At 39.3% G+C, this 14,632-nt stretch overlaps 1 protein-coding gene across 1 annotated transcript; it reads right to left on the reverse strand.

The window, feature by feature from the left end:
• Positions 1–879: 879 nt before the first annotated feature.
• On the reverse strand, positions 880–6,207 carry ero1a (endoplasmic reticulum oxidoreductase 1 alpha; the record flags this gene model as incomplete). Its single annotated transcript, XM_010770018.1, has 12 exons — positions 5,905–6,207; positions 5,015–5,134; positions 4,779–4,862; positions 4,652–4,687; positions 4,033–4,109; positions 3,812–3,885; positions 2,974–3,094; positions 2,225–2,286; positions 2,116–2,142; positions 1,939–2,031; positions 1,452–1,698; positions 880–954 (listed from the first exon to the last, which is right to left on the reverse strand). Coding segments are annotated over exons 1-12 (1,085 nt in total), but the record flags the coding sequence as incomplete, so codon positions are not given.
• Positions 6,208–14,632: the final 8,425 nt, after the last annotated feature.

Here is a 14,632-nt window from a genome sequence, read left to right on the forward strand (position 1 = left end):
GCTCGTCTGGTCTTCAACCTTCCTAAATTCTCCCACACCACGCCGCTCCTCTGCTCCCTTCACTGGCTTCCGGTAACTGCTAGAATCCACTTCAAGACAATGGTACTTGCGTACCATGCTGCGAATGGATCTGGCCCTTCCTACATCCAGGACATGGTTAAACCGTACACCCCAGCATGTGCACTCCGCTCTGCATCAGCCAAACAGCTCGCTGCACCCGCACTGCGAGGGGGACCCAAGTTCCCATCAGCAAAAACACGTGGGTTTGCTATCCTGGCTCCAAAATGGTGGAATGAGCTCCCCATTGAAATCAGGACAGCAGAAAGCTTACACATCTTCCGGCGCAGACTGAAAACTCATCTCTTTCGACTCCACTTCGAGCGATAGAACTATTAACAAAGCACTTGTATACTAATAAAGGACTGGCTTATCTAAAGCCAGTTGAGTAGCACTTGAAATGTTTTAGCTCTATGAAACCTGATGTACTTATATGATTCTGTTTTCTTCAAGTTTGTACTTTGTTGGTCGAACGCACTTATTGTAAGTCGCTTTGGATAAAAGCGTCAGCTAAATGCAATGTAATGTAATGTAATAATCAACAAAGATATTGGCAGAGCTACTGGCAGGCAGGGCCCAGCTTGTCCTGGAAAGAGTTGAGAGTGCCACACGCACTGCACCCTGCACCCAGCACATCTCAGATAGAGACTGCTGCCTTTTGTACACACAGCCGAAACAGCTTTAAACTGTTTTGCCATGTCATAAAATCTGGAAATTATTGTTGCTTTATAAATGCAGTAATTTTCCCCTTTGAATAAGTAATCAAAGTTTAGATTACTTTATTTCTAAATGAACTGTCTAGAATGTTAAATGGTTCCTTACTGTACCTTTATTTTGGCTGCTTCCTTTTCATCCCCAGCAAACAGAGACGTCTCATCAAAGGCAAGAGGGAAAGATCTGGGGAAAGACATTTAAAGAATAAACAATCGAGTTGTACACAAATATGACAAGCCCAGAAACTATACACATGAGAATTGAAGTGTCATTGGACATCATTATAAGTTGCTCACACCAGTGCTTACCAATGAAAACAAAATGAAAAAAAATGAACTTAACTTAACTGTCAGTAAAGACGACTTACCAAGTAGAGAGAAATAACTACTCTTTCACTGTTTAATTTAGTCTTTAATGAAATGTATCTCTCCTTAGTTTACTTAAGTTAGGTTTAGCTTACTTGTTTTTGTATATAGGTTTCCTGTCTGGTATTTAAAAAAGGATTATCTTACCAAACATGAAGAAAGAAGTTGGATGTGCTTTTAGTGAAATGTAAACAACACACCTTTAAATAAACAATGAACAAATATTTATATAAAGCTCTTCCTACGTAAAATATTTAAAAACGACATATATTCCAGAGACACAGGCACAGATCTGGAGTCAGTGCTCAGACTGACCGGGCCAGCTGCAGGATGTGCAGCAGCAGCTCCTTGTGTCTGCGGTCCTCCTCCGGCCTGCCAGTGAACAGCCTGAAGGACGGCTGCTGGAAGAAGGGCAGAGCTTTGGCCAGCGCTCGCAGCTCGATCAGGAACAGGAAGTAGAGGTTGCGGAGCCTCTTGGGGCCCTCGCCGCCTGTCAGCTCCGAATCAAAGCGCTGCCTGAACTCCGACACGTTGTGACCCCACTTCTTCTTAAACCAGCTGTCTGAAGGAAGGAAGAATCAGAGAGAGGTGGTTAGGATTCACGGCTAGGGAAATACTGTAGCTCTTAACTGCATCATTATTTTATTCCAGCTATTTTTCAAGATCATTCTGTCTTTCTCAAAGAAATAAGAGTATACAATACATACACTCTTTCTGTCTTCCTGTGCTGCACTTGACTTAGGAGGAAAATGAATGACTAAGTGAATCTGTGAGGGTTTGTGAAAGTGCTAACGTGTCTCACCTTCTAAGAGGTATCTGGCACTCAGGTGTATGTTGATGCTGGAATGGAGGCCAGAGATGAGCCGGTAGAAAGCCCTCTTCTCTACACACTGACCTGAGGGACACAAACACAAATAGTTGACAAATAGAAATGGACAAAAAAACCTCTTTTCTCTTTTCAGGTGAAATGTCAGCTCACCTTCCAGCCAGCTGTAGAAAGTCTTCGCTGTAAATAGAGAAACAAAATGTTGTTGTCATACACAAGTGAAGTAAAAGGTTGGTTTGAATTTAGAGTTAGGAGCTCTTACATTCACTTCCCGGGCTGCTATGGAAGAGGCTGGAAAGGACCGGTCGCTTGATCGTATACGGCCTGTGAGAAAAAGTAAAGGGAGAAAACTATGAACTCCAGTATTTAAGAAGTAGTACACGCACAAAGTATGGTGAGTTATGCTGTTTTTGATCACTTTCAAACTTGCTATTTAGCCATGCTATAGCTGTGGCGGAAGTATTCAGATTGTTTACTTCAGTAAAAGTACCAACACTGCACTCAATGCAAATACTCCATAACAAATACAAGTCCTCGATTCAAAGCCTTCTTATGTGAAAGTGTGCATTATCAGCAATATTTACTTGAGTATGATAAGTAAAAGTATTCATTGTGCAGGAAAATGTTCCTTGTCATTCCTTATTATTCATGCTTCTCAGACTGCAGGTAGTATCCTCCTGTTGTAGATGTTTAAGGTTATGCTTATTTTATATCATTTTTTTACTGAAGGGGATTTCATCTTCATAAATGCCTCATATCTTCGTGGCTTGGTCGCTGTCATGTCGGAATCATGCATCTCTATTTATTTCAATTGCTTGAAAGCCCTGTTTTCAGTTTTGTAACGCTGCAGTTTCCAGCGGACCCAAAAGGGGTTTAAACAGTTTACTTAGCTGAAGAAATAGAACAGATCTTTTCAGCACATAAAGGAACAATTCTTCCTTCAGTTTACCTTAAACAATGGAAATCAACACATCTGAAGATCTGTTTTTGTTCTATAGTTTGAGTGTTTACTTGAAACAGTTCTCCTCATAGATGCTGTTCCAGATCTGCCAGGCCTCCGGTCCTCTGTAGCCAGTGAAGCGCTCAGGGTTCAGCAGCAGGTCCACATACTGAGAGTCTGGAGACTCCTCGTCTGGAGAACAACAACACACAGCCTGCTGTTAATCACTATGACTACCTCTCTTTATCTAGTGTATACCAACAATAGAAAACTAAAGTCAAAGGTGTTGGGGGATTTTCACACTAGGAGACCCTATGTTGCGCTATGATGACCCAGGAAGGTTGGGCGTTGAGAAATGTACTGTATATATAAATAATTTGTGCTTCATTACATTTCCTACTAATTATACATTCATTGGAGTTATATATGCTTATAATTCCTTATGCTAGGTTTTAATAACTGTTCTTCTCTAATAGTAAGCTCAATTTCTCATTCACATTCATAAGTATCATTCCATTTATATTTCAAAAAGCATGTATTTCATCATCATTATGTTTCCTATGGGAAAGTTTTTTTTAAAGTATGCATTTTTTTATCAGATTTCCCATAAATGATCTACTTTCTACATTTATATTTTCAAGTATTTACATTATTTTAGTTAGTTTTACCTTAATATTCCCTAAATTGTTTTTATTTTGTATCTTACCAGAACCATTTAATTTTTTGATCCTAATTAAAAGACACAAGGTGGAGGAATCTTCTGTTCAGCAGTCGTGTGTTTTTCATTTGTGGTTTACTATACTATGGGATCTCGTGTTTAGTGCACCTGATCAAAGACAAGAATTTATTGTGTTTTAGTTTTTGTTAGTTCATTCAGTCGTTTGCTCAGCGGACGGGTTGAAAACATACCATCGACAACACAGAAGCGCTCTGCCTCGTCGTCGTGTTTGCTCCAGTTTAGCAGAGCTTCTCTGGTCGCCTTACTGGAGGTGAAAACAGACAAGTATGTCGGTTCAACTTTCTATTATATTATATTACAGAAATATTTCATATGAGCCTGCACTTTTAAAGTAATATTGTGTGTATTAATGTTAATGTTTGACCGGTAATCTGATATTATCTCTACTCACCTTAAAGAAATATCTACAGCTCCGAGGTTCTCCGCCAGCTCACACTTTACCAGCTGCTCCTTTTCTTCTGCTGAATACTGAAAACAAAAACAATAGATGGTATTACATTAAAAAAAGAATGTTATAATTAAATGTGTTTAAGTGTACTGATTGGGTAGGATGCAGCAATTTTCTTAATCCAAGAAGATTTTACGAATTAACCATAATTAGTTACTCATTTTAATAACCAAATTAAATTCATAAAAATGTGTTTTCTCTTCATATCCCAAATAAATGTTAAAAGACCTCAAGATATATAGCAATTATTACAGCCCGGTTGGTAAGTAATTATAATACCAACATTATTATGTTATAATGCAACATCTTTGAACAAATGCATACATTTTGATAGTAACGCCAGTATTTGGTGTTATTATCCCAAAATGTGTTAAAATACCCTCCAAAGTAGTTATTCTTTAAATTCTATAAATCAGTTTCACGATTTGGAAATGTAGGGGTGTTAATGTGCACTATAGAGAAATGTTTTTCATCAAATATGTTTAATGATGATTTTTTTCAAAAAGGTTTTTACTGTGGGCTGCTCTGCTGACGGAGACAAAGCTGGTCCTGACTGACTCACCTTGTTGTGTGATCTGATTCCCTCTGGCACTTCGTTCTGTGGACACACACACATGTTAGTGAATCTGATGTAAACACAGGTGAGTGTTTTGTTTACAGCAGGTAGGAGTGATGAGGGTGGGACTCACAGGAGAGCAGGGCTTCACAGCGCAGTCCTTCAGACCACAGTGACTGCTGGACGACCAGAACGGACACGCCTTGTTCAGGTTTACCTGCAGTGTCCCAGGACCAAGCAACACACAGGTTAATCTGTGTGTGTGATCGTGGGCATGTGTGTGTGTGTGTGTGTGTATGTGTGTGTGTGTGTGTGTGTGTGTGTGTGTGTGTGTGTGTGTGTGTGTGTGTGTGTGTCAGGCCGCCTTACCTTGTAGAACCTGAAATAGTCGGACTCCAGAAGAGTTTGAAGTTTGGAGAAGAGCTGGTTGTTGTTAAAGCCGTCAATGGTCTCCACATCACAAGTACAGTCGTCCAGATCTCCTGTGAGCTTCGTTGGATGAAAACAAAAAACAAACTTTTGTTTTCTTTATTTTGTTTCTTGCTGCTTACAGTAAGATTTGTTTTACTAAGCTTTTTTTTAAATCATGTCTCCACCTCAATGCTCAGCATACAGCTGCTTATGAGATCTTCTACTTGAATAATAGTAGCAGCACCGCAATACCAATGAATGACTCATTTTCAAATCATATACTTGTGGCAGCTGGAAAATCTGACACAATACAATGATTAACACTCAAATGCATTTCTTATTACACTAAAAACACGGAAACGTTGACTTAAATGTTTTATGTATACAAATTGCACATAACTGTATAAGGTTAATTGAAAGCAAAAATATCAAGTTGAACCTGATAATTTTTATTTAAACATAATATTATTGCTTTCAAGGAAACCAAATATAGTTATGTGAAATGTGTTGACATGATCACTTTAATTAAATCAACCTTTCAGTTTTTTCAGTGTATAATCCATAAATATAATTAAATGTATTATCCCGAGAAAATATATACATATAAAAATATGTTTTGGTTATTAAGTATTGTTTGATGTATTGCTTAAACTTTTGTCCTTTTGGATAAGTAACTAAATGAATGCAGGGTTTCACTTGTAACAGAGTATTTCTACACTGTGGTATTACTACTATTACTTTAGTAAAATATCGTAGTACTTCTTCCACTTCTGTTGAAGAGTGTAAAATAACATTAGGCTACTTGAAGAAGCTCCATGCAGGATATTACTCTGTGTGACAGCTCTCACCTGACAGAAGCACCTGCTTTCTGCACATCCGGACACCTGGAGGAGGAGCATGAGGACCACCAGCTTCATGACGACCTCCGCCTCAATCTACACCACCCTGTCTGTCTGTGTGTGGAAAGCTGCACTTCTGTAGTTTAACTGGAGACCCTGGGAGGAGAAGGAGGCGATCTGATGCCAAGTTTTTGCTTCCTGGTATTTCTTCATTTCCACCCCGCTACGTGTAATACGTGACAGGATGATCGGCAGCGTTATTCCCACAGTGTGATCGCATTTAGATACATGTTGCACACAAATCGTCTCCAGGCTCTTTTATTTTTAAACTGGAAGTGAATATTCTTCCTGTTCGCTCACAAAACAATCCGACTGAAACCTTAGGCCTATGTCCAAAAAATAAATAGCCCACTTTTCCCATTTACTATATTACCCTTTAATATAATAAGCACCCGTGCGTATTGCTATGTAGGCCTATAGCAAAAAACACAGCCACAAATATATTCTTAATTTGATAATATACAATTGTTTAGAACAATTTAAACCTATTTTCCAAGATGATGAAATTATATCAAGGCAGGATGTGATTTAATTGATAAAATAAGAAAATAAATACGAAGGTAACACACGTGCTAATAACTTAACTTAATACCCTTTTTTCCTGTGTTTTTAATGGGCTTTTTTGTGTTTACGTGCAGTTTAGTTTAAAATGGGTGACGTCTCTAAATTGTAATACCACACACCAACCACACGGTGAAGATAGAGAGCATTTATACTTTTTTTTTTTTTTTACACTTAAAGGGACATGCCGTTCAAATGAGATGAACACAGTGCCATTGGTTTAGAATATGTTGCATTGCTGTATGAAACAACCCAAAAATAAATACAGCTGTACTATTAATCAAAAAACAACCAGAAAATAAATACAGCTGTACTATTAATAAAAAAAACCGCAGATACGTGTGTGTATATACCACACACTGTCAGGAAATGTTTTACTGCACAATGAATACTTTCTTACCTAAAGACAATTGTGCCCATGTTGCATGTGCCTATTACATAGCCTACTTTCACATAAATACGATTTGATTGTTATTTGTATTGAACTGTGGTGGAAGAAGTATCTTCACACCTTTGACAATGTAGTAAAATAAACTCTGTTTCAAGTCAAAGTAATGCAAAATTCTATATGTATACTCAAAGTACCACAAATATACAACAATTCATTATGGAGAAAAATGTATAATTGATTAATCCATTAGTGAGCTTAACTTGAATTTTCTAACAGAAACAGTTGGTTGAATGAATATTATATATGTTTTTGAAATTATATGCTGCATTTCAAATCTGAAAATAAACTTATAACACATATCTTTAAATGTATTTAGTGGAGTAAAAAGTAATATTTGCATAAAGACTACGATTAATATATCCAAGTAAAGAACGAATAGGCAACCTCTTCTTTCTCTCATTGTAGCCTACATGTATAATGACATTAAACGATTATATTATATTATATTCTTACATGTTACACCACTGTTAAAAGTTACACCACTGTTACAAGTTACTCCACTGTTACAAGTTACACCACTGTATCCAAGTAAACTCATGAGAACCAAACACATTTCTTGTGAACGGAGATGTTTACCATCAGCTTCATGTCAATTTGGATTTATTTGAAATATTTTAATATTTGTTCTTGTTTTATTGAGTTTGTAGTTTCGTCTCTCTCTCTCTCTCTCTCTCTCTCTCTCTCTCTCTCTCTCTCTCTCTCTCTATTTTGGTGCTTCCTCGCGCTGCCAAGCCCCTGACGTAATGCTCCGCTGTTAATGATTAGCATGTGGAAACGAGCCTCCCTGCATCAAGGCTGCCAAAACGCAGCCGGAAGTTGACTGATCCTGCCTTCAAAATAATTTTCCGTGGCAATTTACAAACACCAGAAAAGTTAGTTTAAGATCAAATGCGTTAGTGCAAGAATTTCCTAGATTTTATGCAATCTTTGATACAAATAAAAGTCCTGCTTTCAAAATGTTATTTATATCAAGGTACACAAATAGTAAAGCTTAGTAAAAGAGTACCAACATTGAACAAACTCTTTATGCAGGAGGGCCCATGTAAGAACAATGTACGGTATATTGTAATATTGAATTATGATCATTCACAGATTAATGTTTGTATCACATATTATATATTAATACATTATATTTGTGGATGTATATTATGTATATATTAATGTTGCTATAGGCAAATTTGGAAGTCATTTTAATTAATATTGCTTCACATAATGCTGTGAGCAGCTTCATTTTATAGGAATATTTATTGACAATATTTTTGTGGTAATAATCACAAGAAGAAAATAAATATAATACAAAAAATTGGGTTTCTTTTCCAACATTGTTGACTCCATGTATTCCTTTTGTTTTTTGTATGTTACACTGTGAAAAACGTGTTTTTTCTCAAGTCTTATATATTTTTAAGAAATACTTAAAGTGAGCACTGTTAAGGTGAGAACACCTTTAAATAATTCTGTTTTGTTATTGATCAGTAGGCCAATATACGAAGCTTAGTAATAACCACACCGTACAGTTAAACCTATTTATATGCATGTGGCCTAATTTATTGGCCTCTCTACATGTGCACTCTTTTCCCACAATGTTCTTAAGGAATAAACATAATTATGTTACCTTTAAAAAACTACTGCAGCCTATGTTATGTTACCTTTAAAAAACTACTGCTGCCTAATCAAATGAGAGGAGTAAAGTCCTAATGGATAATATACGCAACGAAAACAAAATAACATGGTTGTAGCAGTTGCTCTCAATTAAGTAAAATTAATATTTACTGTAGAAAATTGTTAATCTTCGTCGCACTGCAGTACTTTATTTTGAAAGCTTTAACCGGAAGTCATGAACGGCTGCCTTCCATCTGCCAGTGGTGCTTTACACCAGAGCAGCCGAGCAGAGCAGCCCGTCTGCTGGGGAGAGACAGAGGAAAAGTTAGTCAAGATGGCAAACCTCACAGACCCGGAGTGAAGGGGCACCGCTCCCCGAAAAAAGCTGAGCCTGTCGCCCTCAACAATGCGAACTGCTGCAGGAGGTAAGGACCATAGAGCTCGGTTAACCGTTTTCACCAAAACTCAAATATTCAAGTTGAAGTTTCTAAAAAAAAGACTTTGTTTTGTTCACTCTTCTTTTCGGCTCCAATATTTATTCAAGAAAATACTAACGTACATAACCCTTGCTATCTATCAGAACCAGACTTTGTGGAAACACCTTTTCTCGTTTGAGTTAGTGGCAATGGTTAATGTTATTTCGTAGCCGTTTATTTTAGTGTTTGGAAATATAACTTTGCTTACGTTAACTTATGTTAAAGTTACACGGTTCTTCCATGGGACAAAGCTTGGTACACAAACGGATAGGGGGATATTCGGTATTTTTACAAACTGCTCACACACACACATCTCCGCCAACGGTCGTTCTTGTGTGCTGATGAAGCAAAGTGACAGTTTTAGACAGCGGCTAACGCTCAGTCTGCTCCTAGCTTTCTCTTCGATGTTTCTTCTCTTCTGGCATAAACTCACTACTACCGCCAGCCCTCGGTCTGAAACACGTCTTTATGAGACTAACCTGTCATTAAAATAACGGAGGGAAGTTGCCGCTTACGTCTCTACAGCAGAAAAAGCTCTGCCACCGGCCACCGTCGGTAACCCGGTGTCCTTCCCTCGGAAAATTCCGGGATGCAGCGCCAGTAGTACCGACAGCTGTATTTTTAGGAATGGGTGGATACCAAAAACGAAAATTATTTATTTTTGTCTCGGCGGTGAATGCCACAAGCCTATGCGCAAGGCGATGGCGAGGAGGCGACCTATAAATGCTGTACGAGTTTTTGAAGGCTGTTTTTTCCTATTCCAGCTGCACAAAGTCTGCAGAGCTGAAGCAACAGGGACACTGTCGCATTTCTAGTGAGGCTGTCTTCTCTAGTGCACTGTAAAAGTCATAGCATGTGTAGAAAGAGAGGGAGAGGCATGTACAAGGAGCCATAAGAGAGCATTTTCTGTTCAAAAAATGTTTTTTCAATCCTCCACTAACTTCCAACATCCTCCTGCAGGCTTAAGAGGGATTCCCTGAAGAAAAATGCCAGCGAGGCTGAAGCTGATGTGACACAGCTTGTGCTAGAAGAAAGCTGACTCATCAAATATCAATCCCTCTGGGAGCTACTAAGCAGCAGTGCAGCTCATATCTCCTAATGCCTAGCTAGAAGAGATCTTCACACACACACTCCCCTACCACCAGCGGAGATTATCAGAGAGGAGAAGACGTTGCAGAAACCCCCTCCAGCAGGAATATATCCAACACCGGTTGAAACACATTTGAACACCAGAAAGCATAACAGTGACTGCTGTCCTAGCTGCCAACAAAGCTTTAGTATGGCATCACAGTGCTTCAGCTGAACTGACTCCCTGTGTATAGAAACATCAAGAATCAGCTGATAAGACTGCCATCATTCTACGTCACTGTTACCACAAACCAGTGTAGAGTTTGGGTAAGGTCGTTCCTCCTAACCACCAAAGTCATCCGGCCTTTTCCCCGCCCGGCAGACCATGATGTTTCGCGATCAGGTGGGCGTGCTAGCCAGCTGGTTCAAAGGGTGGAATGAGTGCGAGCAGACAGTGGCTCTGCTGTCCCTGCTGAAGAGGGTGAGCCGGACCCAGGCCCGCTTCCTGCAGCTCTGTCTGGAGCACTCCCTCGCCGAGTGCACTGAACTGCAGGTCCTGGAGGCAGAGGCCAACAACCCAGGTAGGACAACCATCTGCTTAGACACCGTCAGCTGCTACATCATCCACTAGGATAGGATGGAGATGCATTTACAGGCATTGACAGAGCAGATTTATTCATTCATTCCTCAGACTAAATTGATATCCTTATATTTGTCTTATTAATAGGGTAGTGACTATAATATAATACATCTACATTGGCAAATAAACTATTCTAAGATTGTTTTTAAACGTATTTCTGACAGCCGGGACAGATGAGAATATAGCAACTTTCCCCCTTTGGTCTCCAATCACTATATCTCCTTTACTTTTGTAGTTGATCTTTTTCTTATTCATTGTTCATGTTGTAGTTGATGTCACACTCCTGGTATAGACGACATTCATTTTCTGATAAGAAAGAGTGAAAGGAGACACATTTTTAGAACTCTTATTCCTTTTTGACCAAACACTTATGAATGCAAAGGGCTTTGAAGGCCATAATATCCCGGATGACTGTCCAAAACACTAGTGACTAGCTGAATCACTGTCAGTCAGTCAGTCAGTGTGCCAACCTATAGCACTGTCGCTCTCTAGGTTGGTATCACGCCAAGGCACCCAAGGGGGGTTCTGGCTGGGATTTGTTGCATTAGACTGCAGCGTGGCCATGGAAACAAAAACCCTGGCAACCAACTGGGCTCATGAAAAATAGAAAGAAAAGCTGTTGCGATGGAGAGCAGGCGTCTGTGCGTACCTATGGCAACATCTGCATGCAGTAACACATCTGCTGGCTCACAGTGAGGGTGACATAATGGCCCAGCCTCGCAGTGACACTCGCACATATTACACAGAGTTTCCATCAGGGTTTACAATGGGCAGTGGCTGCACTTAATGCAGGCCGGTCTTTGTTATTGTTTCATATATGAAGCCGGATACATCAAAGCACACAACATGAAGTTCTCCTCAGTCGACCCCTCCCAAAGTCAGGCTGGTTCATACTGTCGGAGAGATCAAAGTATACAGTGCATCATGTGTGAGGCAAAGAGACATTTGCCTGTGATCTTTGTGTTGAGTCACAGTCATAAATCACTCTTGTATATCTTAGTTGTTTGCCTATAAAAGTATGTGCGTTAAAAACAAATGTCTTTTGAAGCATGTGTTTGGTGGTTAGTTTTATAACAGGTTGGATATTTATGGATATTGCTGCATTGTATAGTCATGGGCTAGATAGGAAGACCTGAAACCCTGATCACTGTATATTTTTACAATGACCTTGAACATGTCAATAATTTAGTTTCAATTGACCCTGATAATACTTATTTTAACACTTGCATACTTGTTTTTATTAAAGTTAAATGTATACACAGTATAAAGAAATATGAACACATTAGCAAACATGTATGCAACGACTTTTGTTATAAGGCCTTAATAATGCTTGTTTGTTTTTGCTCTTTACTCAGCACATTCAGTGACATAATTGTATTTTAAGTAATGGATTATATTCCCTCTCATAATTGTACGTTTGTAAACGTCAATACCTATCTTCCTTTACTACAAATCATGTTTGCTGAAGAGAGATTATTCCCAAACAAATATCTATAGGTGCATTTTCAGTAGATTCAGTGTCATAAAACAAGACTGGTTCAGGATTAGGGCTTGTGTTATTCTTTTCTAACTGCTTGTGTTATATTTGTTTAACTATACATCACTAATAACCCGGCGCAGTAGGAAGGATTTCACCACACATAATGACCTGATTAGATCCCTGAAGACTTCAGTGTCCAGGCTGTGTGCCTCTGGACAAACCGATGATGACCGCCTGCTTTCTGTGTGTCATCAGGTCAGGGATTTACAGTGTGAGGTAACCTTGTCGTGGCAATCACTGGATACAATTACAAGAATATTAGTATTACAATTTCTTACTCAATTAAATGATCTTCCTAATACATCAATCTGCTCCAATCAGGAAGGGTCATAACCACAGTAAGCACAACCAAGACCACACACCTGGATTTCCTTGTAATCTTTCCATTTGGGGAAACGGGTTAAACCTTTTGTCCAGTCACCTATTCCTATACCTGATGCAGTTATAGCAATATAGTGCAGTGGAGTATCAAACCTTATAGCCATCATATATTCAGTTTAGTTTGAAGCTTCGTACTTCCAAAAATTAAGAAAATGGTGTTCATGTAATTGATTCATTGCATACAGTGTAGCTGTGTTGCTTAATATCTTGTTAAACCTTTTCAATGTACAGAAAGCGACCTAAAAAATAAATAAAAAAACGCTCTCTCTCTATGAAATCATGCTTAAAGAGATTTGAATGGACTTCTACCGTCGGTACCTCCAGAGTAAATGCTATGCCACGCACTTGAGTGTTTGCCCACCTGTGTCAGCTTGTGGTCGCGTTCCGTCCGCTGATTCAGCAAGTGAGACAGAATCAGCGCTGTAGACTTAACGTCAGGACGCATGCGGCTGAAAAGAGGGAGATGGAGAACGTTGTCTGGTTACGTGATCCCTCTGGTATGTTGTGGTCACTTGTGTGCTAAGGTCTGGCAGATACATTGGTCTGCTGTTTTACTGGGCCGATACTGATCTTGTATTGATTATGGAGTATTTTCCAGTTTGAAGTCATTTCTTACCACAGCTATACAAGGAGTATTTACAGCCAAAGCCAATAGTGAGTGTTTGTGCATGTGTTACTGTGGTGTTAGTCTTTCTTCATACATTTCTAAAGAGCTCTGTGGAAATGTATTGTAAGTAAGTTGACATGGAAATATTACTTAAAACTAAAGGCTTAACTTTTCTGTAAAAAGCTGCTGTCCTAGAAGTGTTACATTTCATTGTTTATTTCTTTTAAATGTTACACAAGAATAGGTATAAAACACAAACTACCTATATTTCTATCAATTTAAAAAAACACAATATTGGCAATGTAAGTCAACAAACCGTTTCCCAGACCATGAGCCCAATAAGCAGAAATATGAGTAAACTACTGTAATGCTGTTGCTGGTGCAGACCTGCAGGCTGTTAAAGGGTTAAACATGCAGCTGGAAGTCTTGGGCTGAGTGGAAAAGCGCAACTACCGGTATTTGGAAAGCGCTGTACAAATGAAAGGAATCCTCAGTGACCTACTTCTCTGAACGGCTGAGAGACCGCTTTGTTTTGGGACGCAGCGAGTGTTGCGGCTTTATTTGTGAATTGAGAGGCAATCATGGTCAAAGGTGTCACTATCCCACTGAAAGGGCGGCGGGGTAACCTCACAGGATTGATCTTTCTCATAGTTTTTCATTTTATTATTAAATTGAGCTACCTTGAGTCATTTGGTCATTTGCAAAACTGAGCTATTTTAATTCAGACCATACGCAAAATCAACAAGTGACATGCTTTCTAGGGATGCACCGAATATTCGGCCGCCGAAAATTATCGGCCGAAAATGGTCAAAAAGGCCCTTTCGGCTTTTGGCCGAAAGGGTTTTAGCACCGAAAAAATATCACCGAATGTCAGGGAACAGGGTTACGTTGGTAAACTAATGTGTTGTTGTGATGACTTAATCAAAACGCGGCGACAAGCACGGCGCGCGACCATGCTCGCGGCTGGCTCACAGCCAACATGTCTGGCGCTTCGAGATATTTAAAAATATCAGAGAAAGAGGCGCGGATTGCGATTTGTAAAACGTGTTCAGCTGACATTTCTCGAGGGGGTGTAACTGCAAAGACTTTCACCACTTCGGGATTACTCCACCACTTGAAATCAAAACACCCGGACAAATATGCGGAGTAAGATCAAATCACAAGCACTGACAGCGAGAGACTGTTCAGCGCTGCCTCTCATGTGCTTGATGAGAAGAGGAACAGACTTATGGCTGATAAATCAGAGAAGCTACTGTTCATTAAAAAGAACCTCCCACTTTTCCTTAATAAGTAGACAAGGCTGGCTTATCATAAGCTTATCTAGTTCTACATGTCTACTCTATACCCACTTTCC

Source organism: Notothenia coriiceps, unplaced genomic scaffold, assembly GCF_000735185.1.
Source record: "Notothenia coriiceps isolate Sejong01 unplaced genomic scaffold, NC01 NC01_scaffold00008196, whole genome shotgun sequence".
In the NCBI taxonomy this organism is placed as follows: Eukaryota; Metazoa; Chordata; class Actinopteri; order Perciformes; family Nototheniidae; genus Notothenia; species Notothenia coriiceps.